Source organism: Camarhynchus parvulus, chromosome 6 (genome assembly GCF_901933205.1).
Source record: "Camarhynchus parvulus chromosome 6, STF_HiC, whole genome shotgun sequence".
Lineage (NCBI taxonomy): Eukaryota > Metazoa > Chordata > Aves > Passeriformes > Thraupidae > Camarhynchus > Camarhynchus parvulus.
This window is the reverse complement of record NC_044576.1, coordinates 21842011-21868308: the sequence shown is the minus strand read 5'-3', so window position 1 is coordinate 21868308 and position 26298 is coordinate 21842011. Positions and strand designations below refer to the sequence as shown.

Sequence of the window (26298 nt, the reverse complement as noted above, 5' to 3'; positions counted from 1 at the left end):
ACTACAATTTTAGTAGCACCCTTTCAAATTAATTCTAAAAATAACAATAAAACAATGCAAGATTGTACAGAGATGTAATATTCTGTTTTAAATCAACTTTTCCCAGCTCACTGCTGGTCCAAAGTCTCCTACAGATGACTTCTTCAAACCTGAATTTCATATCCTGTACTCCTGAAATGCATTCTGCATACTCCTAAAACAAACGCATTCACCAAACTGTGAGAATCAGCTTGTGAACTATTAACATCAAATATCAAGACTGAGGAGGGGAGTCTCCCACAAGATATGGAGCAGCAGAGCTTGGGTAAGGAACAACCTGCACAAAAATGGCTATGAGTTCTGAGTGATAATTCTTCACAGCTTCCAATTAGGAAGTGTTCAGCTGAGGCAATTTCCTGCGTAAATTTCACACTAACTTCTCCAGAGCTTTATTTCTTTTTTGACCCAAATGGAAATGGAAAAAGGCAGCTGAAATAAGGGACAAGAGGCAAAAGTAAAACACAAAGCCACACCAGCCTAAGTACTTTTGAGACCCCAAACCAACAGCCTGCAATGTGAACAAGCCCCTTTGATTCCTCACTGCCATCCACTTCATGCTCCATCATCAGATCCTCATGAATTCTGAAACCATCTATTGCTGTACCAAGAGTAGAGACTATGAATGTTTGGAACCTCCACAGACAACAAGTAGCAACTGCCCTGTAGACATCACTTCTCAATAACAAAGAAACAGGCACAAGGTGTTTGATACCAGCATCAGAAGTAGAAAGACAGCATTCCCTGTCCCCCAGCGTGGTACCTGTAATGCATTCACCACTCTGATTGGGTGCTCCTCACCCAGGGCCTGGATGCAGTGCTGAAACAAGCAGTTGATGTTGTCTTTTATCTTCATTAATTCTTCCCCATCCAGGGCCTCCAGCTTGCCTTCTAGATACTCCAGGTTGACCTGTCAGGTTAAGAAGCAGTTCATGCACATTATGCCATCACCAACACCTTAGAAACAGAAGTCCTTGCACTGACTGTCTGCCACTTTGTAGGCAGAACAGCAACAGGATGTTCACATGCTGTTACCTTCATGAGAAATAGCTCCTCCCAAAACCTAGGGTTGCACTTACTGGGGTCCTCTGTCTGTAAGGAAAAGGAACAGGCATGAGGACAAAGAAATCATCCAGGCAGAATTTAAAGAAAGTCTTTATCATGGGTAGCTCAGAGTCAGCACCACCTGCCAGATTACCAAGACATCTCAAAGTGCAGAATTCTGGCTACAGAGATTCCCCGAACAAAGAAGGACCAAGAGAAGCAGCTCCCAATTGGGATGCCTCTGTTTATTTTCTGAATTGTTATTTGAGAAACACTGGAAAAGCCATGACTTCCCATAGATGGTAGGTTCTGGTAGGCAACAGGACACAGAGACATTTTGGAAGAGAGCAGAATACAGAGTTCTGCTTGACTCAGTAGGAGAGCCTGGAGCATGTGCCTACACTGTGCAGGCCTTACCTTGAGGAAAGAAACCCACTGGAAAAAACCCTGAGCATAAACTAAACAAAGAAAATTTAACACAAACCTTTAGAAAAAAGAGATGCTCAGCTGCTTACCGTGAAAATTTCATCATACATCAACACCACTTTCTCTTTCAATGGCTTCTTGGAGGCTGAAGATTTCCGGAGCAGCCCACCTTTCTTCTCTGTTTGGGCCATGCTGTATACCCTGAAGGGAAGAACAGACCAGACAAAAAAGCTCAGAAAACTTGAACTTTTCTTCAAGGCATATCTGGCCTGCCTCAACCATGAAAGATTTTTTTTCACTGCACTGAAATACTAACAGTCTCTCACAAGCTCTAAGTAGGGGCATTTATAACTATATCAGATAAGAAATCAGATCAAAGGACCCATCTAGCTCTACATCCCATTTCAAAGACATGCAGAAGTCCGCACACAGGCAGAAACAGAATAAGCTCCTTATGGATAAATTTTAATTCTTCTCTATTAGGAACCGATTCATTATCCAGACCAATGCAGTTTACATTTAGGAAAGTATGTATTTTTTAATCTCACTGGAGGAATTGTGATACTTGATAACAAATAGGTACCCAGTCTTTTTTTATACTGGTCAAGCCTCAAAGGCATCTGGTGACATGAAGCTCCTGAAACTATTTGAAAGTTTTCTCTTTTCTGTTTAATTTGCTGCCTACCAAAGCACTTCAAATTGTGCTTTTTGTACTCTGAAGTGGCATCCAACACAAGGCAAGCCTCCATAAAGCACTCCTGCCACCCTTGTTCACATCTCCCTCTGTACCTTAGCACCCTTATCTGGGCCAGCTGCTCTGCAAATGAAGCCAGAGAGAAAGCCCGACCCCAAAAGCACCCCATGTGGTTCAGTTTTGGGAGGAGGATGCAAGACAGAGGACAAATTTTCAGGGATTTTTTTTTTAACCAACTTAATTTCATTATCCATTTGACAGCAAAGGGTTTTCTAAAACCACAAAGAAGTTTTACTATCATTAATTGGTGCCTTACTGATTATACTGTTAAAAAAAAGAGGTATCCTTATTACAAAATGAGCCATTACACAAAGTAACATGGTCCTGAGCCTTCTGTGAGAGACAACCCACTCCAGGGGCTGAGTCAGAACACACAACTTGCCACATATTCTCAACCTCATGTGTGATGCTACCAAGTGCAGCACTACTCTGACCTTGCAAATACACATTTGTCTGCAGTCACAGATTTTCCTGGCAAGCATCACAGCTTTAGCACTGTTCTAACCTCCTCCATCACTGCAGAATGTCACAAGTACTCGGCAGAAAGGGAATGCCATCCCTTCTCATGCCCCTGAGCTCCCAGACTTTCTCCCATACCTCCAAGGTAATTACACACATGGCAGCAGCATCCCACACACAGAGGCTTAAGTCATGCTCCAGGAAAGCATGGGCAGGCTCCTGTGGGAGTCGCACTCAGCCATGATAAATCATGGACAGAGAGGTAAGTTCACTGTTCCAAACAAGGACCCCAGAGCTTTCTGAGCTGACAGCCATGGAGATAGCTTTGGATGTAGCCTCCATCCCAGACTGCCTGAATCTCCTGCCACAGGTTTAGATCTGTCTTTCCCTCAAAGACCAAGTTCTACCAACTACTGAATTCCAGTTCCATATCTCCCTTACATTCTTTCCACTGCAGACAATTTTTTAGCTGACTTACAACTCTGTTCTCAACTAGGACTCTCAGGCTTCCAGAGACAGTTATTCAAACATCCCTTTAGCCATAAATCTTGGTTCTAAGGGGAAGAAAAACATTTTCAGGCCTGGAAAAAGAATTCTGCTGCAAAAGACCCTGCTCCAGGTGCAAAGGGAAGGAACTTTGCTGGGATGGGAAAGGACAGAGAGCAGCAGATCTCACACCTGAAAAGCTAACATTTACATAAGGAGAGAGGTGTTGTCTTCCCACTAGAAAGGGAACCTTTCCCAGAGAAAGGGAACTCTGACTGGTTATGGGCTGGGGTGGGAATGGAAAGAGCTCAGAGACACCGACAGAAGAAAGCTTAACAACAAGTGCACCATAACCTTCTGTAAAATCCAAAATTATTCCCATAGCCTAGTAGGTCTATGTATCAAACTAAGATGGAAGAAGGTTTCCAACTAACAAACAAAAAAGAAAACATTATTCAATCATCTTGATAGGTTCTCTTTTAAAGACTTTGCATTATTTTTAAACTGTCAAGGGAAATAAGACATTATTCTAATTAGAAACATAACTGGAAACACTGAGAAATCTACTAAAAACCAAATCAAGAGCGATGTCACTTTCAGCCTAGGAATACAAATCTTGGGTAAGATTGCACAAAACAATTTTCCTACTAGAACTGTAAGTTTCTGAACAGCTGCCAGCCCCAGCATACAAACACATCCATCAGTGTGCTTCTAATTGAATTACAGCTAACGAATCCCAATGTCAAAACTAATAAACTAACTCTCAGTGCTTCTAGGTCAGCGTTCTCACATCAAATGTGTATGTGAATGGGAGGGGATCAATAAGCTCTGCTTAGTCCCTGGATTTTCAGAGCTGTATTATAACCCTTCTCCTACATTTCCAGAAAGACAGAAAAATCGAAATACATCAAGATACAAAGGGTGAGCACCAGAAGGATCACATGATGATGTGAAAATTCTAGTCTCTGTCAAAACGGGTCTTAGGATTCACATTCTCTCAATCAAAGCTGCACAGAGCACATACAAAGACAACTGCTAGAGGCAAAGATTAAATAATGTTCTTGTTTATAATTTGCTATTCTACAAATGAGCATATGGAGGAGCAAGGAGAGAAACGTAAACCATGCCTCTCATGCCAACGCTTTATTAGGCTGTGTTTGTTTTGTGACCTATGATGATCAGGTCATACAAATGGTTTTTTCTTTTCACTTTACGCAATTACATTTTCTAGATGTCATAAAGACAAACAGAAAACTGCATTTTGCTAATGGAGACCTTCTACTCAGCTGCAGAAAACAACAGTTAAATGCACAAAACATTTATAAATAAGTTGCAGAAGTGTCAAATTATCGTGATGCCCTGACAGCTTATGAAAACAACAACACTGATGATAATTAACAATTTTGCTTTAAACACCACATTTAAAAGACATCGGTACATTTTCCACATTTTAGGTTCAAATGGATAATTTATTCTGTCAATAGGTCATTCCCATTAACACATGCTGCTAAGTGAATCCTGCTGTATTCACTGACTGCACAGGAGAACTGCCCCTCAGGGCCGCGAGAAGCACACACATGGGGATTTTTAGAACAACAAACACTTTGCTGTGCAGCACTAGATCCAAGATGCTTCATCTGGAACTAAAAGAAAACTTGACAGAGCACGAGTCTTGGCAGCTCAAAGGCAGGAAGATAAAAGACACAAGTTCAGGCAGACTCTTGCTTTATCTCTCATCAACCCCAGAATCAGCTGATCCAGTCAGGAAGAGATGAGCACATCCAACCAGGCAGCTCCCTTCTGTTTCACTCCAGAACTTGTAACAGAGATTCCAACCAAACATATGACATTCCAATGAACACAGCTCTGTTAGCTTTTTGTTAGAGTAGCCACAGGGAAAATGTACCTGGTGTTTTGAGTCTGAGATTTACTCAGACTTGTGCACACTGAGAACCGCTACACAGTGCTTCACACTGTCACTCAGCTCCTGCACAGACTTATTAGCATTCCACAGACTGTCTTTTAACAGCAAAAATACTGTCAAGAGGATAACACTAATGCACATCTACAGCATAATGACATCAGGATCCAAAACTTGTAACTTGTGTAATCTTGCATGCAGCCCATCAAGCACAATACTTTGCATTCAATTGCCTTAGCTAACAAACCTGAAAATTTTCATGATTATAAATGCACATACACAACCCCCACATGCAACCAAACATGAATAAGTGTATTTTGTCCAGAGTGGACCCCTCACAAAATATACTGCAACACTTCTTGGCTAGACAAAAAGAATACAGATGATGCTAAATTGTATTTTCACATACAACTTACTTGGCAAACCATTTATTCACTACCTGGAAAAGGCTGTGCAAATGACGTGATCTGTATTAGTTTGTTAATGTCAAAGCCCTGAACCTCAATCAATTTTATAAAGACTCTGAGTATGAGCTAAGATACTTCTGCTTTTAGAATCCAAGGTCCCTTGACTTGCCAGAACTACTAAGATTCGACTCACCTGTTCAAACATTTCAAAGACAGCAATTGCCTCCTCCCTCCCTGAGTGTATGCACCTGGGACTCAGTGTGATCATGCTTTGCCTTTCAAGGTGTTCTGCAGGTACATCACTCAGGATTAAAGCAAAGTTGCTCAAAAACTGCCTCCATCATGCAAGAGGGGGGATACATTCCTGTCTAAAAGTTAACTCACAGCTTCTAAAGCAATGTGTTACAAGCTAAGCAACCATACTTCAGTGAAGTACCATGAAAAAACTTGCACTTGATTCGTGTGATGAATGTGCAGAGTAAATACTGGACCTGAACAACAGGCAGCTACAACACAGATCCCAGAGCCCATCCATCGCTGGAAGCAACAGACAACCTGCACCCAGAACAAGAATTTATGAATCCCAGTGCACAGGGAGTGCCTGGACCCAGTTCCAGCTCCTCTGCTAAAACCCCCAGGACCCCCCATCAGCAGCCCAGTAGACCACTACTGAAAACAGAGCAAGAACACATAGGGCTTTTTTCAATGCTTTAGAAACCATCATGGACAAACTTCTGCCATAAGCCCTTTTGCAGCTCTTTCTCCACAAACTCTTGCAGTGGCAGTTACAGATTGTGCAAGTACATCCACACTGCTTTTATATTCCATCCATTGTTTACAACTTCATTTGTATATTGTCCATAGGAATAAATACTGCTCAAACTATGCTTTCCTCTACAACTGTAAGGTGCTCAACCCACCAACAAGGGAAACAGTAACACAGCATGCCAGCTTTGGAGCCATGCTGCAGAATTTCCAGGTGCCTTTAGGCAGTACACGAGAAACATATTCTGAAGGCGTGCTGATGACAAAAAGCCCATAGAGATCCTATTTTTTCTGCAGTACAAAGCAACAACCCCCAGCACAGCCACAGTGTGTGTGTATATATATATTTTACTAGAAATTCCTTCCATCCCACTCAGTGTATGTGCTTCTACACAGTACAATCTAATTACACCATTTCTGACCTATTTTTTACCTCTCGAAAAATTAGAAAATTAGCCAAATACAGCCACATGCTACCTCTCCCATTCCACCTGCTTTAGCAATGATATAGAAGAGTAACATTTGAGCTACAATTTTAACACTTCATGCATAACTGCATTAATTTCTATATGTCCAGTTAAAATAACACCCAATCCATCAACTTCACACCACCAACTAGCTATGCTTCCTCCTGTCAAGTCCCTCCAGACAAGGTCTGCATGCTTCTGCCAGCATCTGTTCACACCATTTTCATACGAGGTAATTTTCTTCATTTCACCACACTTTCTCTCTGTATTCCTGGCTACCATGACCAGCTCTCTCATGTCAGAAAATGAATTTGGGTTTTCACTTTTCAAGCGCTTTAGAATCCATTCCACATAGTTTATCATGAAATATTCTGCACTGCCTTTACACTCCTACCTAAGAGCTCATGTCACCTGCAGACTTTTTCAAATGCCTTCCTTCTGAAGAAAAACACTCTCCCTGTAACCTTCCCTGCCCTTTTCCCATGGCTTCAGCTGGTGGTGTGGATCCAAGGCCCATGCTGAATACAGTGCAGCTGCATGACCTCGGCTCTGACTTCTGAGGTAGCTGCTATGTTCTAAGAAGCTGCACAGTAAAGTCACACCAAGATAAGAAAGGTGGAGCTGCAGAGTGAGTAGCATTTTTGCAATACAGAACATCAGCAGCACAAGTACTCAGGAGTTAAAATGCAAACATGAAAAGGTGTAAGTTCAAAAAAAAATCAAAAATAGGGAGCCCAGAATACAGCAACTCAGCAACTCTGAGCAGCAGAGGCTGACCCTTCCCCTCCTAAAGGATGTCTGCATGGCTGCCTGGTGTGTTAGCTGGGGGAGGGAGCAGATGAATGCTTAGCCCAGCAGCCTATTAAAGCCTCACTGTTCCTTTTGTGCATGCTAGCCAATAACTATTTAACTTTTTTACACTGCATGTACTCTGCCCACAGTATCTCTTTGCACACAGGAAAAGTGCCATAAATTACACAGTGGATCAACCTATTATCACTGGAAAGGCAAACTGTTGTTCTTTCCTCCCCTCGAAATTCCTCTTCTACATTTTTGTCACATTTCCTACTAGAGCTCAAACAGCTGGTGAACTGCAGCCACCACGTATCGCAATGATTCAAATTATCGCATTGCTTTGCATATTCCATCCGCCCGCTCCCACTAACTGGCTCTCACCATACATTCGGATCACAGTCTCTGCTGATGAACAAACTTTGTTACAGCGACATACGCAACAGGGTTAGACCGAGGCCGCAGCTTGCTCATGCAGCAAGTGCCTCTGCCTTCAGCACAATAAACACGGCAAGCTCCCACTGCTTTGCCACCGCTGCTGTTCCCCTTTGCATTGCCCGCACAAGTGTTCGGAGAAGGGCGAGGTAAACCAGACAAGTGGAATGATCAGCGAACGCTCGTTCTTTCCTTAGGGGTTATCTCGAGCCCCAACCACCGGCAGGCAGCCGGGGACGGTGCGGCCCACGAGCACCGAAGGGCTGGGCTGCGGCAGGCCCCGAGGCCTCCTCGGGGCCGGCACCCGGGGCACGCACCGGGGCACCGCGCCGTTACCGGCGGGCCATGAGAACCACCTCCCGCTGCACGGGTGCGTGCGGCCGCTCCCGCAGCCAACCGGGGTGGGCAGCGAGCGGCCCTGGAACCGGGTGCCGGTACCCGGCGAGGCCCCTCGCGGCGGGGAGCGCACCCGCCCCGCGGAGCCCCCGGTGCGGCGGAGCCCCCGGTGCCGGAGGGGCAGCGGGGGGCGCCCGGCCCCGCGGGCGGGGTCCCGCGTCCCCCCGCCGCTCCCGCACTCACCTGCGGGCAGCCGCTCCCCGCACACCGCGCAGGCGCCGCGCGTGCGCCCGCCGGTTCCCCGCGCGGCCGCGGCTCCTGCGGGCGGGGCGGGCGGGGGAGGCTCCTCCCCGGGCCGGCCGGAGCTCGGCTCGCCCCGCGGGCACTGACACACGCACGTACACACGCGCACCCCGGTAACAAATGGCCCCGCCATCTGCGGGGATCCGCGGGTCGCCCTCGGGACGCGGCCCCGCAGCCCGCTCCGCACCGGCGGCGGAAGTAGGAGCGGGCCGGCCCGCGGCGGCGCCGAGCGGCTCCGCCCGGAAACCCGCGGCCCCGTGACTGCGCAGCGCTGAGCGGAGCTGCCGCTGGCCCGGCCCGGGCCCGGCCGTCAGTCGCCGCCGCGGCAGGTGGGTCCCGGCGGGAGGGGGACCCGGTGTGTGCCCGGGGCAGCGCGGAGTTTCCCGGGCGGCGCTGGGTGTGCGGCGAGCCCCGGGCGCGGCCGGTCCCTGGGAGTCGCTGCCGCGGAAGCGGCGAGCCGCGGGGGCAGGTGCCCGAGGTGTCCGTGGAGGCCTCCTAGAGAGCCGAGGGAGCAGCGTGCCGGGGGCAGGGTGTGGCGGGGCGCCGGGAGGGGCTGAGTGGCGGCTGTGGCTCCGTGCCCCAGCTCGCCCTGCTGCACGCTGTCGCTGACAGGATGAAGCTGCGGCAGGTCTCCGACTTGAGTGACTTCAGCCGAGGCCATTGGCTGCGGGAGTTGCTGTGCCGCGGAGAAGAGCCCAGCCACGTCCAGTCCAGCCCCGACGGGCAGCATGTCCTGCTCCTGCTCAAGAGCCGGCCGCCCGCCCTGCCGCGGGTGGTGGCCTTCCAGCGCCACAGCATCGCTGGAGCCGACCTGGAGAGGAGCTGGCAGCCGCCCCAGCCAGCTCCTGTGGGACTGCTCTTCCTGCAGAGCCCTGTGGTACCAGACTCCTGGGTGCTGGCCGTGGTGTGGGAACACGGCCGGACTGAGGTGTGGCACTTTGTGGTGGCCGTGGGCTGGCAGCTGCTGCAGACGCTGGAGCTGTGCCAGGGTGCTCGGGCACGAGTGGTGTCCGTGTGCAGCCAGGGAGCCAGCCTGGTGTGGTGTGAGGAGAGGCCGCCGCTGGGCGCTCACTCGGACGTGAGCAAGTGTGCCTTCAGGTTCTGTGTCTGCGCCCGTGCTCTGGAGCTGGGGGAGCAAGGTGTGCGGCTGGGCACTGCGAGGATAGTCCTGCACAACAGCCCCGAGTACCAGGTCCTGGCCTCTCCCCAGCATGTGTTCCTAGTGCCTGCTGCTGCCGGCTTCACCACCACTTCCAAATTCCTCCTCATCTGGCACCCAGAGAATGCAGAGTTCACCATCACAGCCCCCTCTGCAGGCTTCATCCACAGCAAGGTGCTGCGCTCCAGCAGCGAGTCAGACTTCAAGAAGCTCCTGCTGGGTTCTGTGGGCCTTCTCTCAGGTTTTGCACCTCTGGATATTCACACCTCCACTGTGTCCAACAGCGGGGGTCTGCTGCTGGTGAGCACAAAGGGTTCTGTGAGTATCCTGGAGCCAGATGGGACACAGAGGCATATCTTTGACCTGGAGAGCGGCCCCCTGGCCCAAGGGAGTCCTGTCCAGCTGAAGACTTTTGGCAGCATCCTGGCCTGTGTGCTGGCTGGAGTACTGTACCTTGTCGACCAGAACAGTGGAAGGCTTGTAGAAAAGGAAGTCCTGAGCATGAAAGAGGTGCATTTCCTGGAGTCCCAGGGAGAGGAGGACAGTATCCAGCTCCTCAGTCAGAGTGGCATCTACAGCTTTACCTTTTCCAAACCTGAGGACAACAGCAGGCCTGAGCCCTGCCTGGTGGAGATGGTGTTTGAGGAGGCCTGCAGATATTATCAGAGGAGGAGCCTCAGCAGCTCCAAGCTGACGGTGGAGAAGTTGAAGAAAGGTGGTACGTTCCAGGCTCCTGTGGTCCTCGCTGCCATCCTGCAGCACAGCCTCCACCAGAAGCAGAAGCCAGCCCGAAGCCTTCAAGACTCTTACTCCAAGCTGTTGAGTACAGTGAGCCTGGAGCTGCAGAGCTACAGGAGCCTGGAGCTCCTCAAGACTTGCGTGGTGTGCGCCCCAGAAAGTGAGGTGGAAAGCTACTGCAAGGAGCTGGTGGAGCAGGAGGTCAGCCGCATTCTGCAGTCTGACATGGACAAAGACAACTTGGCCTATCTGAACTCTGTCTTTGCCTCCTTCCCCAGGGCTGCCTGGAAGGCCACACGGAGCTGCCTGCAGCTGCAGCAGAATGGGGATGGCCTCTTGGTAGCCAGGGCCACCCCAGAGGTATGGAAGAAGGTCCTGTGTCAGCCTCAGCTGGAGGAGGTGGGTCAGAATGGGATGGTCCCGCTCTTTGAGCTCATTTGCGCCTCCTTCCTGAGGTTCAAACCCAAGTGGCTGCCCAGCTTTGTGGAGCTGACCCAGCAGTATGTTAGCAGCTCTTGGTTATACGGCAGCAAGGAGGGCCCAGAGGGCCGGGTGCCACTGTACAAGAGAGCACTCGGAGTGCTGGCCCGAAAGAACAAACACGGCGAGGCGGATGAGGAGATGGAGCTGGAACTGCTGCTCTGCAGCAAGAGACCTAAGGCCGTGCTGCAAGCTCTGCACCTTCTCATCCATCTGAAGCAGTGGCAGCGGGTGGTGGAGGTGGCAGAGAAGTTCTCCAAACTCAGCCCCTTGCTCAACAAGGAGATATTCATCACACTGCTGGCTGAGTTTGCCCAGCACCGGGAGCTGGACCCTTATCTGGACAGGCTGTGGCCGCTGTGCCCTGCAGAGCTCACTGCCTCAGACATCCTCACCACGGTCCTGCAGCACCTCCCTCATTCCCAGGAGGACCCAGTGCCCTTCTCCAGCGAGGGCAACCAGCTGACTGTGGGCTTGCTTAAGCCACTGCTGCAAAGGGTTGTGCAGCGTCCCAGTGTCCAGGATGAGATGTACTCAGATGCCCTGCAGAGCAGCACCTTCCCCCCTCCTACCCCACCCCGAGAGCACAAAATCCCCTCAAAAGCAGTGGCTGATGATGTTCCTCAGCCACCTATAGCAAGGACTTCCTCGCCCTCAGCACTGCTACAGGATGACAGTGTGTGAAGGGGGGGAAGGACAATGTCATCCCAAGCCCTGGGTGCGCAAGGAAGGGAAATCCTACCTGTGTTGGCAGTACAGAAGCCTGCTCCTTTCTGAAGCATCCCTGCAGCATCTCAAAAAGCCTGTTGGGTGGCTGAGGTTGGGGGATCTCTGAGCCAGGCTTTCGGGTTATTCCTAGCAAGTGCAATTGTGTGCATGCCAGTGGAGGAGCAAATGCCAGGTGCATTTGCAGATGAAAACGCTGGCTGCACTACAAAACTACAGAACTGCTCCCCGCCCAAAGCACTTTGGTTTGTTTGGCTCCTTTCTAGCTCCACTTCTACTTCCCTGATCCTCTGGTACTGGTGGTGGAGTGGTAGGCAGTACACAGTCTTTCCTCCCCATTCTCTGCTCAGTGGGCTGGGTGGTACCTCCAAGCTCTGCCTATGAGAAGCAGGACATGTTTCCTGCAGCTGGGTCACTGAGTGCTGCTGCTCTGGGCTCAGTCAGATGCTAAAGGCCAGTGTGGCACAGCTCCATGGCACTGGGGATCCCAGCACACGCACTGGCAGTTGCAGCACTCCACAGATTGTCTCGCCACAGCTCCTCTGGGATCAGTCCTGTAGCTGTGACTGATTGCAGCTACTTAGCTGAAAAGAGCAGCCTAATTCCCTTATCTCTCTGTCCCAGACAGTACCCAAACTCTCTGCTGAGCTGAGAAGCTTGCAGCAGGCTATGAGAGCTTGGGGCTGGCCCTGCCTTTCCCTTTCCTTTGTGGAAGCTTAGATTATGCTGCAGGACACCCGAGCCCTCTGTTCCCATCTCCTCTACCTTTGCCCTTTGCATACAAAGGGGCTTTGTCAGGGTTGTCTGGCTCATATTGTGCCTCTGTTTGCAAAATCAGTGTAACTTGAGAATAGTTTGTGCAGGAAGATCCAGGTTCCAGCCTCTCTCAGGTGCCTGGTCCCCTCCTCCAGGAGGGAGACCCTCGCTGTGGCTTTGCCCCTGCATTCTGGGCTCTGGTCTGAAGGAGCTGTCTGGTGCCTTGTTGGGCTGTAGAGATTGACCTGCATTCATCCTCTTGAGAGTGGTCTTAAGTGTGGAAGACAGACTCCTTTTAAAAATAAAGGTTCCTAAAGCACTGCTGAGGTGGTGGTGGATGTTATGAGGGTACACACCCTCAGGAGCGGGGCAGTCTTGTTTTGCCTGTGGTGAAAAGTGGCCAGGCTCATCTCTCTGGTGCTGGCCAGCATGGCTCACAACTAGTAGAGCTCAGAGCTCATTCCCTCTGTGGTACTCAGCTGCTTACCACTATGAAGCCACAGAGGCAGAGTCTGCACAGGCAGGCTGGAGCTGTGTGCCACAGGGAAGGGCCACCCAGGCCATGCACAGCTGTGGCTGGGCCCAACAGAGAGTTGAGGAAGGGGGGATTTTTTTGTCAAGAGCTGCAAATTCTCTATTTTTTAGGAAAACTAGCAACAGAGAGCACCTGGCTGGCCCAGCAAAATCCTGCTGCCAGGCACAGTGTCACAGCTGCCGTTGGAGAGATTATTGTTTGTGAAACCACTGTAAAGATGTGGCAGGGTCTCCCCCAGAGAAAGGCTTGTCTGTGGAAAGTCCCTGTGGTGGAAAAAAGCCAGGCAAAGAGGAAGAGGAACTGCTGCAGTGGTGCCCTAGAGGCTGGCTGGTTATTGATGAGACCTTCCTTGGGGGGGTCCTTGTGCTGTGGCCATGGGGCACTGTGAGTTTCCCTCTCACTCTGGCAGCTGCCACACGTGAGCAGAGGGAACAGGCTTGAAAGGAGAGCTGGTGGCATCCACTGTGGGCATTCTGTATAGAGCTGTCCTTGCCTCCTCTCCAGGCAGCTGGTGGCCTTGCCTGACTCTGGTCTCACCCCCCTCCCAGGGCTGTTTGGGAGGAGGATGATGGACGGAGCCCAGCACCTCTTCGAGCCATGGCTCCAGAGATTGGAACACTGCCCTGGAGCTGCACTGAATGGGGAGCTGCTGAGAGCAAGCCCCACACCTTGGCAAAGGCTGTGCAGTATTTGGGGGGATATCTTCATTGCCAGGGCTGGGTTTGGGTGCAAGTAGCCACAGTGAATGAGGGTGAAGCTCCCTGCCTTCCAGCACTGGCTCTGCAGAAAACGGAGAGCAGGGAAGAAGCAATGCCCACAAAGCCAGCAAGCAGAAACTGAAGCCAGCAGCAGTGCTGTGTGAGACACAGCATCCCCGAGGCACAGCAAGGGAAGAGGAAGTGGGAACATGACGCAGTAGGGACAGCCTGAGGCCTGGGGGCAGAAGCCTCCATGTATGGGCCCCAGACAAACAGGAAACAGAATTCTGGAGGCTGAGGGTCCAGGGCAGATAACTGAGCTGAATGCTTTCCAAGGGGTTGCTGGATGTCTCATGCCAAGAACCAGGAAGGGTGAGCATCCCTGGGGGAAGCAGGGGCCAAAGCAACCTGAAGGACAGATTGAGCTGACTTACAGGCAAGCACAGGGCTCTCTCTCTGCAGTCAGATTCTGCTAGGGGGAGACAGCAGGAGGTAAGGCTGGTGCAGCCTCAGATAAAGCCCAAAGGAAAAACTAGCAATTGGATCTGAAGGCAAGGGGAAAAAGCAGTAAGAGATGCACGTAGTGGAGGGGGAGTTGGCCTGGCCCTCTCACTCTGCTCCAGAGAAGCTTGGACTTTGCAACAAAGGAAATGAGTCAAGCTGCTCACGTATATCCCCTGTGCCTGACACAGCTTCCGGGATGGGCCCTGTGCTTGCACCAAGAAGCAGCACAAAGCAATACCTGAACTCAGCCCAAGGCTCCAGACCAAGTCACCCTTGATTTATCTGTGCAGAGCACGGTGTGTGCAGGGGTGAGCACAGAAAGTACCCATGGCACCATATCTTGCACATATCTTGCAGAGAGAAGGAGGTGTGGGCTGCAGGCACCCCACAAACTCACTGGAAATCCACAGATGATACATGCTAGGGTTGCCAGAGGGAAGTGCTTATGTACTGGGGACAGCTTGGGATGGCACTTCATAGACAGGAGGCTCTTCGTGTGGCTTGTCCCAGGGAGGGACCTGGCACTCACCCAGTCAGAGGTGCAAAGGGCTGCCCAGTGAGGGGAACATCACCCAGTCTTGGTGACACTGAGCAGTGATCCTGTATTGACCCATAGGCTGGCTGTGGAACACCAGAAAGAGCCCTGTGGTCCCAGGCACAGCCTCAGCTTGTGGGGAACCCTCCAGCCCCTCGCCCTGCTTACTTCCATCACTGCTAGACCCGAGGAGCACAGTCACATCCCACAGTGCACACAAACACACCATTTATTGTTTGACACCAAAAATTACAGCCTTGGAAAGAGGCAGGTTCCCTGCAAAAATAAATAGTCACATTTTTCAAGTGGGGAGGTCTGTCCATTTCCTCCTCCATCTGTGGTGATGGGAGCTAATGCCTTGTGGAAGGCCTGGGGATTTTATAGAAGTTGAATGTTGGTGGCCTGCAAAACCAAGGTCACATATGTCACCCCCAGCCACAGAGGGGGGTAAGGGACATCTCAGGATGCACTGGGATGGTCAAATATCATCCCATTCCTATCACCCAGCCCCACAGGAAACGGGGTATGGAGACACCTCCCCAAACCCACCAGCTTGGGAGACTGGGACCAGCAGCACCTCCAGACTTGGGAGTGTGGGAAGATGATAGGGGACACCACAACTGCATGCACTACAAAAGTCCCACCTTCACAGCCATCCCCTGGTACCAGCACACTCCTTGGTCTGCACTCACCCTGGTCCCCACCCCCTCCTTCTGTCCCCTGACTCCCCTGTACCTACAGGGGCTGTCCCCCACCCCACAATGGGACCTGGCAGTGTAAGAAGCTTACATCTCAAAGTCTTCATTCCTAGAGGGGAGAAAAAAGAGGGGACAGTGTTAACAAGTTAAAAAGTGGGGCAAGAAGATGCCTTGTGGGACAAGACAACATCTCATGGTAGGACAGGGTCTCCAATGGGTCACAAAAGGAGAGCAAATGGGCTTCAGGGTGCTGTGGTCCCCTCCATCCTGGCTGCCTGATCTGATCAGAGAGCACTGGCTCTTACAGCCCCCCAGAGCATCAGTGCTCCTTCCCCAGGCAGGCAGAGCAGGGCCCCATGCTCAGCAGCACCAGCTCCCTGTGCCTCAGCTTGAGCTCCCTGAGGTTCCTGGGCAGCTGAGCCCGTGTCTCCAGCCAGCTCAGAGGGGTGGCAGGAGCTGGGGAACCCCCAGCACAGCAGCTGCACCACAGGGCCACGAGGTAGCCCTCAGGAGTCAGAAATCCAACTACCTCGCTATCCCCAGGGGTCAGTGCCTGTGCCGGTGATGGAGCTGCCAGGCAGAGGGGCCCAGAGGGCTGGGGCAGCCCCAGGACACTGCTGGCCACAGGCACGTGAGCAAGCACTGCACCCTCGTGGCAATGCCACCAACCACGCAGCACACTGCATTCTGCACAGCATCCATGGGCTCCCATGCCAGAGCTCCAGCACAAAAATGGTGCAAAACACAGCAAGTCAGGTGGTGGACTCGAGCCAGGCTGTGGCTGCAGTCCTGCCAGGCTCCTTCCTCCAAAGGGAATGCACCTTTGTCTGCCCTCCCTACCAGGAGGCTCAGAGCAGGCAGAGAAAAGCTCCAGAACATCCCCATCCTCAGAGGCTGAGGGCCCCAAGTCACCTCTCAGATTCTCCCCAGCCCACACTGCTTTAGCATGAGCCCCACAGGCTACCACAGGACATGAAGGAACAGGAGGCAGGGGGACCCCAGACGCAGTGTGGTCCCAGGGGTGGGGCTGCTCCTCACCTGTACACATCAGCAGTGTCCATGCGGCGGTAAAACTTGGCAAGTCTGACAGACAGGATGATGCTGGGCAGCAGGAACAAGGTGCACCAGCCCAGGCTGAACCAGAAGGCATTCTGCATAGGGTGCAGGAAGAGCCATTAGGTCCAGAGTGTGACTGGGAGCATCTCTTTTGCTCCCAGTGCTCCCCAATGACCACCCACTCCTTCTCAGAGCCTGGCCTTTCCTCTTAGCCACAGCACTTTGCTGGGCAGAAGCTGAGCACTGCTTCCTGTGCATCCCTGATCATTTCCTGCATCCCTTATCCATGAGGAGGACAAGAGGACCTCACTGCCACCCCACACGTGTGTGTCACTCTACACACCGCTGCCCCACTCACCACAGAGTCCATGATATAGTCACAGCCAATGACCTCCACGTTATCCAAGGACTGAGCTATGGGCTTGCAACGTGCCACATCTTCTGTCACCTGGGGACATGGTGGGGACAGCATATGTCAGCATCCACCAAGCCTTGCAGCTCATTCTGCCCTTCTCTCCACCTCACTGAGGAAGGCTCAGCTTACCCTGCTCTTGGCCCATGAAATGTAGGTCTCAAAGAAATCCAACAGCTGCTCCAGGAAGGCCAATGTCTCCTGGAGGGGCAAGCACAGAGTGGAGATGTTGCCACCACCAGCACCTCCATGCCCCATGTCCCTTCCATGTCAGGACCAGGGCTCTCAGACCACCTCAGCCCAGCAGCAACAGGGCTCAATACTTCACCCCACCCCAGTCCCTTGCCAGGGATGCCATAAGGAAAGGGGGCACCCAGGGGTGCAAGAGACACTCAGGGAAGGCAAGCAGGATGAGCAGCCAGACAAGGTTTGGCTTCCCTGTATAGAGGGAGGTCTTGGTGAGGGGGTCTGGTGTGTGACCTGACAGCAGGGGAAGGCAAGCTCACGTTCTTGATGATGTTTGGCATCTCCCTCTCCAGGAACTCCTGGGTTTTGTTGGCTTTGTCCAGCGCAGCTGTTGTCTGTCCCTGAGGTGAAAGTGCTCTCAGCACTGTGATCTAAGTGGGGTCTCTGCACTTCACCAGCCCTGCAAGCAGCACTCCCTGGGGCATAGCCTCTCGGAGCTGTGGTGTTCCCAGCAGTGACACGCTGCTAGTGCCAGGTACCTCAGGTGGAGGGAGCCTGTGCTTGGCAGGGTCCATGGCCTCCCTCCCTCTACGCCATGAACAGCCCCTGCAGCACATGAAGAGTGCCACGGCAGCCCCCAGACTGCAGGTCAGCCCCACCACCTCCACTGCAGGACCTCGAGGGTGCTTTGCAGGGTGCCCAGGACTGGCATGCACTCCCCTTGTGCAGCTTACCTCTAGCTGGGCAGCCCCACTCTGCGCTGAGTGGATGTTCTCCTTCAGACTTTGCTGGGGACGGAGAGAAGGGGGATCAGAGGTGCAGCCCCAGACCCTGCCAGCAGGCTCTGAGCTCTAGGGAAGCCCAGCCCAGCATCCCCAGGATGTGCCCCAGCATCACTCACTAGTGGCCCAGAGAAGCTCGCCTGCATCTCCTTTTCCAGCTCCCTCAGTTCACGAGCATTATTTTGCAGGTCCTTCTTCACGTCTGTGCCCTGGAAGAGCTGCAGTCAGCAGTGCCCAGCTCTGTGCCTCCCCTCAACACCCAGGCAGGCACAGAGGAGCCCAGTAACCAGTGGCTTTGGGGACAGGGTGGCTATGGCCCTGGGTCTCATGGTCTCTCACCACTTCCTCTGCCAGCTGCTCCAACTCTGCAGCCAGATCCAGGAGGCTTCCTTGGGTCATATTCTGATCCAGCTGGAAAAGGCAGAGACAGAGCCATGAGAATGAGGAATGGGGTTCACAAGGGGAGCTATACCCCTTCTTTGTGGGACAGAGTGGAGCCAGGGCCTTCTAGGCAGAGGATGTGCCTTGTTACCCTAACAGGTTGCACAGATGCCAGAGGACTCTCACAGCAGCAAAAAGGAGAGTGCAATAGACCTCCTCAACCCACATCCAATCCCCCCACCCCGATGCCAAGACCAGGCTACACCCAGCACACCTGCTCCAGGGTGAGGGTGAAGTTGGGAGGCTGTGCAGCCCGACTGGCCCTCAGCAGCAGGTCTTTCTGGCTCTGGTTGAGCAGGGAGATGGGGCTGAGGGTGATGTCCATCTTCTCAAAAGCTGTGGAGATGTTTCCTGCGTACTGCCAGAGCAAAGGGGGCCATGATGGGACATGTGCTGGCCCCTCACTGTCCCCATGCCCTTGGTCTGGATTCCTGCCCTCAAGCCCCTGGCACTCTCACACTCACCTGGCTGATATTCAAGAGCTCATCCAGGGACACGCTCTGGTCCAAGTGCAGAGTTTGCCACAGGGAAGCATCTTGCTGGCACTGCCTGCAGGATGGGGGCATGGGGTTTAAAACAGGGCAGGTGAGGGCCACCTTCTCCCAAGAGCATGCCCTCACCTGTGCAGGTAGGTTGCACCTTGCTCCTTCCCTGTGATCAATGCCTACCCACAGCCTGGGAAGGTAGGGCCAGCTGCCCTGCTCCTGGAGATCATCTGAGGGCATTGAGCAGCTTTACCCCCACCAAAGACACAGTGTCAGGGCTGGGACCCACCTGTATATCTCTGAGAAGTTTGTTGTGTCACCCTTCAGGCCCAGCAGCTCTGAGAGATTGAAGCTGGGGATCTTGCCAGGAGTGTCCAGGAGCTAAGAGCAAGGAAAGAGATGGAGAAACTAGACATAGTGCAGGACAGGACACCTTGGAAGAGCATCTTAAATGGCTAGTGCTGCCTCTGCTCCACCAGCAGCCCTCATTTTAGGAAGCAGTATCTCCAGGCAGTTTCCCCACAGCAAGCTTACCTGGAAGAGCTGCTGGTTGTGCCAGGACTCGCAGAGGAGCATGTAAATGTTCCCCCCCAGCACAAAGATGATCATCACCAGCAGCATGAGCAGCCAGTAGAAGATGAAACTGAAGCCAACCCCTCTGCCGGGACAGAAATGCCATCACCACCAGCAGCCCAGCACTGATGCTGGCATTGCCCCCAGAACCCAGGGGCTGTGCACCCCTCACCCCCACAGTTGTGGGAACACCACCCTTCCCACAAGCTTGTCTCTGTTCTGCCTTCAGACCCCAGAGCATGGCCAGGCTCTGCCCTGGAGCTTGGGCTCCAGAATAGCTTCCCACAGCTTTGGAAGCCAGCACTCCCCCGCAGAGCTGCAGGAGCCACGCTCACCCTGCCAGCCCTCGCTGCTGTCACGGGGCAAACGGGCTCCCTCAAACACCTCTCACCAGCACCACGATTGACCTTCAATTTACCACCTGCACAGGGAGTCACCACGGGGCAGGCCATTAAGCTGCAGTAAAATGATGATTTAGGAGCTCGAGTGTTCCCAGGGCAGCCCTGCCCACCCACCCCACCGCTCCCACACGTGTCCTTGGCAGCCAGCTGAGCCTCACGCCATGAAGAAGTTCCCGCCAGCATCGGAGAGGCTGCTGCGCTGTGTGGGCAGCACACCTTCCTTCAGCCCCAGGGGCCCCAGCAGCAGCCCAAAAACGTTGCAGAGGACCACCAGCAGCACCGTGCAGCACAGGAGGGCACACACGATCAACCTGGGGCAAGACAAAGGGCGGGAGTCAGGCAGTTGAACCTGGGACCCTGAGCAGCACCCTGCAGCCCACTGGCTGCCTTCATGGGGAGGAAAAAAGGTCCCAGACAGCACAGCAGGGACGGGGCACGTGTGTCTGCAAGGCACAGCTCTGAGTACCCTGCACCCACAACCCCACCACCCAGCAAGCCCCCACCTCCAGCAATGGAAGGAGCAGGAGCCCTAAAACCCCCAGACAATGGAGCCAGGGCTGCAGCCCCTCACCCACCTGAGCCCATCCCAGGCCACGATCGGCTCCCTGTACTTCTCCAGCATGGATGTGGCATTGTTCACAAAGGCCCCAACTTTCTGCTCCACATCCAGGAGTGGCAACCTTCCCTGCAAGTTCCTGATCTCCTGCCTGATGAGGAGCAGCTGGTTCTGGCTCTCTGCAAGGAATGGGGACACGCTGACATTGCGAGCTGCTGCCCAGGTCCTGCAGGGCAGCAGGGACTCAGACAGGATAGGAAAGGGGCAGTCATGGCCAAGGATGACAATGGCATGATGGCACCTGGGGACAGCCAGGGCTGCAGGGAAGGCCTCCAGGAAAGAATGGCTTGAGAAGGGAGGAGGGAATCCTAGAAGAGGGAGAAGTCAGCACACAAAGCCCTGCTTACTTGCCACCACTTCTTGGGACTGCTCTTGCACCTTGTTGGGGGTCATGCCCAGCGTTGTGTTAACCTGCATCCAGGGAAGCACAGCATGAAACTCACATCCCTGCCTGCAATCCAGGGCTGAGCAGCACATCCCCCTGATGTAACACACAACACACAACAGCCAGGCTCCCCACAGCAGCCAGTCCACCCTACCAGTGTGCAGGGATGGTTGGGACAGCGAGCAGAACTCTGGCCAGCCCTTCCCTCCGTGTGACACACTGAACTCCTGACAGAACTCTTCCCAACCCACAGCCTGTCAGCACAGCCTCAGCAGCTGCAGGAGCACCCAGCTTTGAGTCTGGGCGAAGGAGGCACTCCTTACCTCCTCTAAATCAGACTTTATGTTTGACTCAGAGACCTCACGCAGTGCCTGCAGCTGCTGCTCCACACCTGGGATCTGTGGGGAAGAGCCTGGGGTGAGGGAGCTGTGGGGGCTGGGGCAGGGGGCCCCACACCCACACCCTGCCCTCCTCACCGTGCTGAAGTTGGCAGTGAAGGTGAGCCCCTCCAGGGACACTCGGCTGCAGGGGAGGCCACATTTCTGCAGGGTGCCATTGAGCCTGTCCCTCAGGCTGACCAGCCCCTGGCTGTAGTTGCTCTGCAGCTCCTCGAGGTCTGAGCGGCGGAGGGCAATGTTGGCAAAGGTGTTGTTCAGTGTCTCCATCCCTGGGGAGAGAGCAGGGAGCTCAGGGCCTCATCCTGCCACTGTGCCAGGGACTCCTTCTCATCCAGCTGAACCTTGGGAACCCGTGAAAAAATGCAGCATAGGGGCACCCCCAAAGTCATGGCACTTGTCCCAGGTGTGGCTGGGAGGCCAAAGGGATCCACCTCCATGGGATTCTTACCCAAAAATGCACCCACCCCATCTCTTAATCCCCCTGAGTCCTTTGCCAGTCTCCCAGGGATAGGGCCAGTACCTTGCAAGAGGCTCTGGAGAGATCCCAGAGCCCCATCCGTGCTGCTCCTGATGTGGGAGGTGATCATACTGCCCAGTTTGGGCCCAATGTCTGCAGAGATGGGAGAGGTGGTGTCAATAACAGGATCCCTGCAAGGTCCTGGGGCTTGCAGGAAAGCTGGTGAAAACACGGACACCATCAGCACCCCTCCCTCACCCACCTCCCAGGTGGGGGGCAATGGGAATATCCTCACTCTGCCACCACCCACATCACCCTTCCCAGAGAGGAGCCTGAATAGGGAAAAGCAGAAACTGGAGCAGAGCTGGAGCTTGGAAGAGCCTCCAGACACAGACCCCTTAGACATCGCCATAAGAACAAGCCCAGTGGCCTGCAGGGTGAGCAACCATCCACAGGGCAGAAAGGTAAACCCACACAACACTCCCACTGCCCGAGAGCCCCCAGCCCTGGAGCAGCTCCCACAGGGCCCTGGGGACGCTCCAGCCCCTCCCGTCGCACCCTCTCACCCTGGAGGCTGTGGTTGGCATAGTTCAGTGGGACATCGCTCTTGTCGATGACAAAATCAACTTGCTGCAGGGACAGAGATGTGGTGTCAGTGAGGGTGGGGACCTTTCTCTGCTGCCAGCCCCTCTGCTGCCCTTCCCCAGGGGGCTATTTGGGCTGCTCCTCCTGCCTGCCCCTTGCCCCCAAGACATGGCAGGGGGACCATGCGTGCCTGGGGGATGGAGGCCAGGTAGGTGTGGATGTTGTCCAGAGTGTTGTTCACACTGGGGAAGGTGCTCTTCACAGCCTGGGAGAAGCGGCTGTTGCTGATAAGGGCACAGACACCACCAGCCCTACAAGGGAAGGGTGGCAAGGTCAGTCCCAGAGCTGCCCCCAGCACCCTCCAAATGCACCCACACAGACCCCACCAGCCTGCAGGGTCTGGAGCACGCCAGTGACTCCTGCTTCCAGTGCATCCCAGCACGTGCCCTGCCCCGAGGGACCAGAGGAGGGACGCGGGGAACTGAGGCACGGCAGAGCCCGGTAGCCGTGGGGAAGCTGTCGGGAAAGTTCTGCACGGTCTGCAGTGCACAGCCCCCCGGGGCCAGCTCCCCACCGCCGCTGCTTCCTCTCCTTTGTCCCACCGTGCCGCGATCTACTCGTGAACAATGGCAGTTTCCTGGCACGGCCGCCAAGCGCCGGCATTTCCAGCCACCCCTGGGTTCCATCCGGAGCCTCCCGGCCCGCGCACTCACAGGAGGAAAGCGGAGAGCAGCAGGAGGGAGGCCCAGAGCGCCCGGCGCCGGCAGCGCATCCGCCGGTGCTGCTTCTGGTACATGCGGCCCCCACAGTTCCCGCAGCAGCGGCAGCAGCAGAAGCAGCATCCCACCAGCGGCACCAGGATGATGAGGAGGACTCCAATGGCCACGCAGATTAGGAAACCCAGTTCGTAGAGCAGCAGCTGGGATAGGAAGAATGAGAAGCAGCGTTGGTGCCCCCGAAGGCCCCTCAGCTCTGCGCACCCTGTCCAGACCCAAACAGACAAAATGGGTCCCCCCGGGGAGCAGAACATGTCCCCCTGCTGCTGCCCGGCATCCAGGGCTCAGCCTCAGAGCAGCACCCACCAGCACCCCCCAGTCCACGGTGCTCTGGGGCTGCCAGCTCCCCATCCCAGCTGCCTGCTCACCTCATTGATGTTATCTTGGCTGAACCCGCTCTGGGACTGCTCAAAATTAATCAGCTCTGGAAGACAAGAAGCACAGAGGGCTGTGAGCAGGTGCTGGGCCCTATGGAGTTCTCCAAGAGGGTCCCAGACCCTGCTCACCCCTCCCAGCCCAAGGCATCACCTGCAGCTCAGACCAGCTCTGAGTATGGCATTTTTCTCCCTTGCAGCTGCCCTCCCCAGCCATCACATCATGCAGCATTTTTGCACCCAGGAAAAGTTCTGCCAGCTCCCAGGCTCTCAGGGGTTCACAGAACAAGGGAGTTCCTCACCACTGTGGGCATAAGGGACACTGCCCTGTGGCTGCCCTCCTGCAGAGAGGCCCAACGGCACTGCCAGTGAGGAATGAGTAGTGGGGCAAAGGCCAACTGCCACGCTGCCTCTTTCATTCCCAGGGCTCTCCTTACCTGTGCCATATGCCCTCATTACAAGCCTTGATGGCACATGGGGACATTGATTGGTACCCTGGTGTCTGTGTGACACAGGTCCACAAAGCAGGACCTGTGCTGCCAGCCACACCTTTGCCAGCATGTTGCTGGTGAGCAGGGGTTGAAGCCAGTGAAGGAGGACACACAATGGCAGTACCCAGAGTGGCATTTCCCTCCAGGTGGGCAGCAGTTGCCCCATGAATATGGAGCAGCTGCAGGCTCCTGGTATCACCTGTGCAAACCTGCAGCTGCTTCGGGACAGAGCTGTGACAGCGACAGGAGCAAGGGCAAGTGCTAGCAAGCAGGGCAGTGCACAGGGAGAGCACACCGACACTGGGACACACTGCTCTTGGTGGCCAGCAAACACAGAGGGCTGCAAGACAGGCAAAGAGCCTGCAGGCAGAGTGGGGTTTGCTCTGCACATTTTTGGGGGCCTAGGATTAAGATACCTGGAGGGAGGATGGGGCAGCACTCTGCAAGGTGGCACTACCTCTAACACCTGTCCTGGGGCCCAGCTAAGATGGCCCCACAGTTATTATAGACATGAGCAGGACACAGCTGGTAATCCTTGGATCCCACTCCCGATGGCCCCAGCCATCACACCCGAGCCAGCCCCCTCGGCCATGCACCCACCTGTGGGCAGGGCGTTGGGCTGCACCAGCCGCAGGAAGCCGTGTGCCATCGCCACCAGCCCCGGCGTGCTGCTCCCCGGCGCCTCGGGGCCAGGGCCGTACGTGGGCTTCCAGATGTCCCCCAGCTCCATCGCAGCAGCTCCTGTGGACACCTGGGCACCGAGAGGAGCTGTCGGTGTCGTCGGGGCTCGGGACCACCCAGCCTGCCCTGCCTCCTGCCTCCGACCAGGAAATGCAGAGAGAAAAAATGAGGCACCTGCCCGCTCCCGCCCGGAAGGACAGAGCTGCGGGAGAGCACCGAGGAAGGATGGGTGCACCCATCCCCACCCCTGCCAGCAGTGGGGTGGGAAGCCCGGCAGGAGGTGCCCACAAAGGACCGGGGGGCTGTGGGGGGGGGTGAAGCGGATTCAGAGCACTCACCGAGTCCTCTGACACCTCTCTGCACCCACGGCTGCAGCAGGGTCCGGCCGCAGCGTGCCAGCGCCCAGCTCTGTGGTTTGTTTAAGTTTCAGCGGTGATTGCTGACAAGCTGTTTGCCGGGGCAGGCGCGATACCGGGATCGCCCCACCCTGCCCCTTACGGCTCTTGGCACCCGGCCGCCTCGGGCCGCCTCCCTATACCGGGGTCAGGGTCACCACCGACCTGTCCCGACGCAGGCATGGGGAAGAGTCCCTCTCCTCCCTCTCCGCTAAGCTCCCCTGCCCGTTGCTGGTTTCCTCCTGCCCCAGCTCAGGAGCTGGGTGGCCCGGGGTGATCCCGAGGGCAGCCGTCCCGCCCGCTCCGCCCCACACCATCTGCATCCTTTCGGGATGGGGTGCGTGGAGCCGTTCAGAGTTTCAACACAAACCAGCTGTAGCCACAGAAGCGGGTTTTGCATCTAAAAACCTTCCGAAATGGGGCACTGCGGCAAACCCGGCATTTTTCACGCGCGGCCCGGTCCCCCCAAGCGGGGAACAGCCTCAGGGGTCCCCAGACAGCATTTTTCCCAAAGGCTGGGCGCCCGCTGGGCTCCATCCCCGCTCCCCGCGGAGCTTTCCCACGCCGCGCGGCTCCATCCCCCGGCCCCGCCGCGGAGCTCCGGGAACCGCAGCCGGAGGCAGGGGCGGGAGGGGCCGGAGGTCGCTCCCGGTTGTGCTGCGGACGCACCCGGTGTACGCGGGGCAGGTGGCCCGGGGGTCCCGTCCCGGCAGGCGGAGCTCCCCAGCTCGGCACGGCTCCGCACCGAGCCCGCGGCGCGGGTGGCTCCGGGAGGTGCGGGAGGGCCGGACAGAGCCGCCCCTTCCGCCCCGGCCCGCCGGGGTCTGTCCGGCCGCGCCGGCCCCGTCTTCTGCCGAGGGGGAGCCCTCTGCCCACCCCTCCTCGCTGCACCTTGGCACCCCTCCTTCACCCGAGGGGCAGCCCTGCTCCTGGCCCCAGCCCATCCTGACATCCTGCATCTCCCCCAGAGACCCCGGCCCCTGCCCTGTCCCGCATGGGAGAGCCGGCCGCCCACCGGCCCTCTGGCTGGGGATGCTCCCTCCTTGTCCAAGAGACCCAGCACTCACCCCACACTGCCAGAGCCACTGCTGGCCCCTCCAGCAGCCCACCCTGACACGGCACCCTTGCCGAGAGCCCGCCCTGCTGCCCACCTTGCCCCTATGGCAGCCCTCTGCTGCACCTCCCACCTCCTGCCCCGAAGTAGTGGAGCCCCCAGCACGGTGCTTGGCCCCTGCCCTGTGTCCCTGCATGTGTCCCCGGGCTTTTAGACAGGACCGGCAGGGACTCTGGGTGAGCTGTACCTGCATGACCTTTGCATGGGGGGCTCCCTGCCTCTCCAGCACC

General features: G+C 55.0%; 3 protein-coding genes across 5 annotated transcripts in view; 1 reads left to right on the top strand and 2 right to left on the bottom strand.

Moving 5' to 3' along the window:
• The window catches only part of ARMH3 (armadillo like helical domain containing 3), a 123413-nt gene extending 114786 nt beyond the window's left edge, over positions 1-8627 (bottom strand). For 2 of the 3 annotated variants that reach the window (XM_030950820.1, XM_030950822.1), the window contains exons 1-4: positions 8572-8627; positions 1596-1707; positions 1072-1128; positions 800-946 (exon numbers count right to left, since the gene is read on the bottom strand). In XM_030950820.1, the coding sequence (XP_030806680.1) occupies positions 800-946; positions 1072-1128; positions 1596-1697 (306 nt within the window). In that variant the 5' untranslated portion in view covers positions 1698-1707; positions 8572-8627. Of the gene's footprint in view, positions 1-799; positions 947-1071; positions 1129-1595; positions 1708-7941; positions 8467-8571 lie in introns of those variants that run through there. The other variant, XM_030950821.1, reaches the window with a different exon arrangement.
• A 9-nt stretch (positions 8628-8636) lies between these two features.
• Positions 8637-14239, top strand: HPS6 (HPS6 biogenesis of lysosomal organelles complex 2 subunit 3). Its single transcript, XM_030950819.1, has 2 exons — positions 8637-8960; positions 9244-14239. The coding sequence occupies exon 2, from the start codon at positions 9245-9247 to the stop codon at positions 11690-11692; it is 2448 nt and encodes an 815-aa protein (XP_030806679.1). The 5' UTR covers positions 8637-8960; position 9244; the 3' UTR covers positions 11693-14239.
• A 742-nt stretch (positions 14240-14981) lies between these two features.
• LOC115905188 (prominin-1-A-like) lies at positions 14982-24936 on the bottom strand. The gene is made up of 25 exons (XM_030951311.1): positions 24898-24936; positions 24479-24692; positions 23382-23437; positions 22951-23156; positions 22428-22548; positions 22219-22282; positions 21716-21805; positions 21274-21464; positions 21121-21195; positions 20760-20823; positions 20372-20531; positions 19955-20107; positions 19357-19480; positions 19112-19203; positions 18802-18886; positions 18552-18695; positions 18236-18307; positions 18016-18105; positions 17849-17902; positions 17435-17515; positions 17061-17129; positions 16875-16964; positions 16499-16611; positions 15552-15569; positions 14982-15164 (listed from the first exon to the last, which is right to left on the bottom strand). Exons 2-25 carry the CDS (start codon positions 24606-24608, stop codon positions 15113-15115), a joined length of 2394 nt encoding a protein of 797 aa, XP_030807171.1. The 5' UTR covers positions 24609-24692; positions 24898-24936; the 3' UTR covers positions 14982-15112.
• Positions 24937-26298: the final 1362 nt, after the last annotated feature.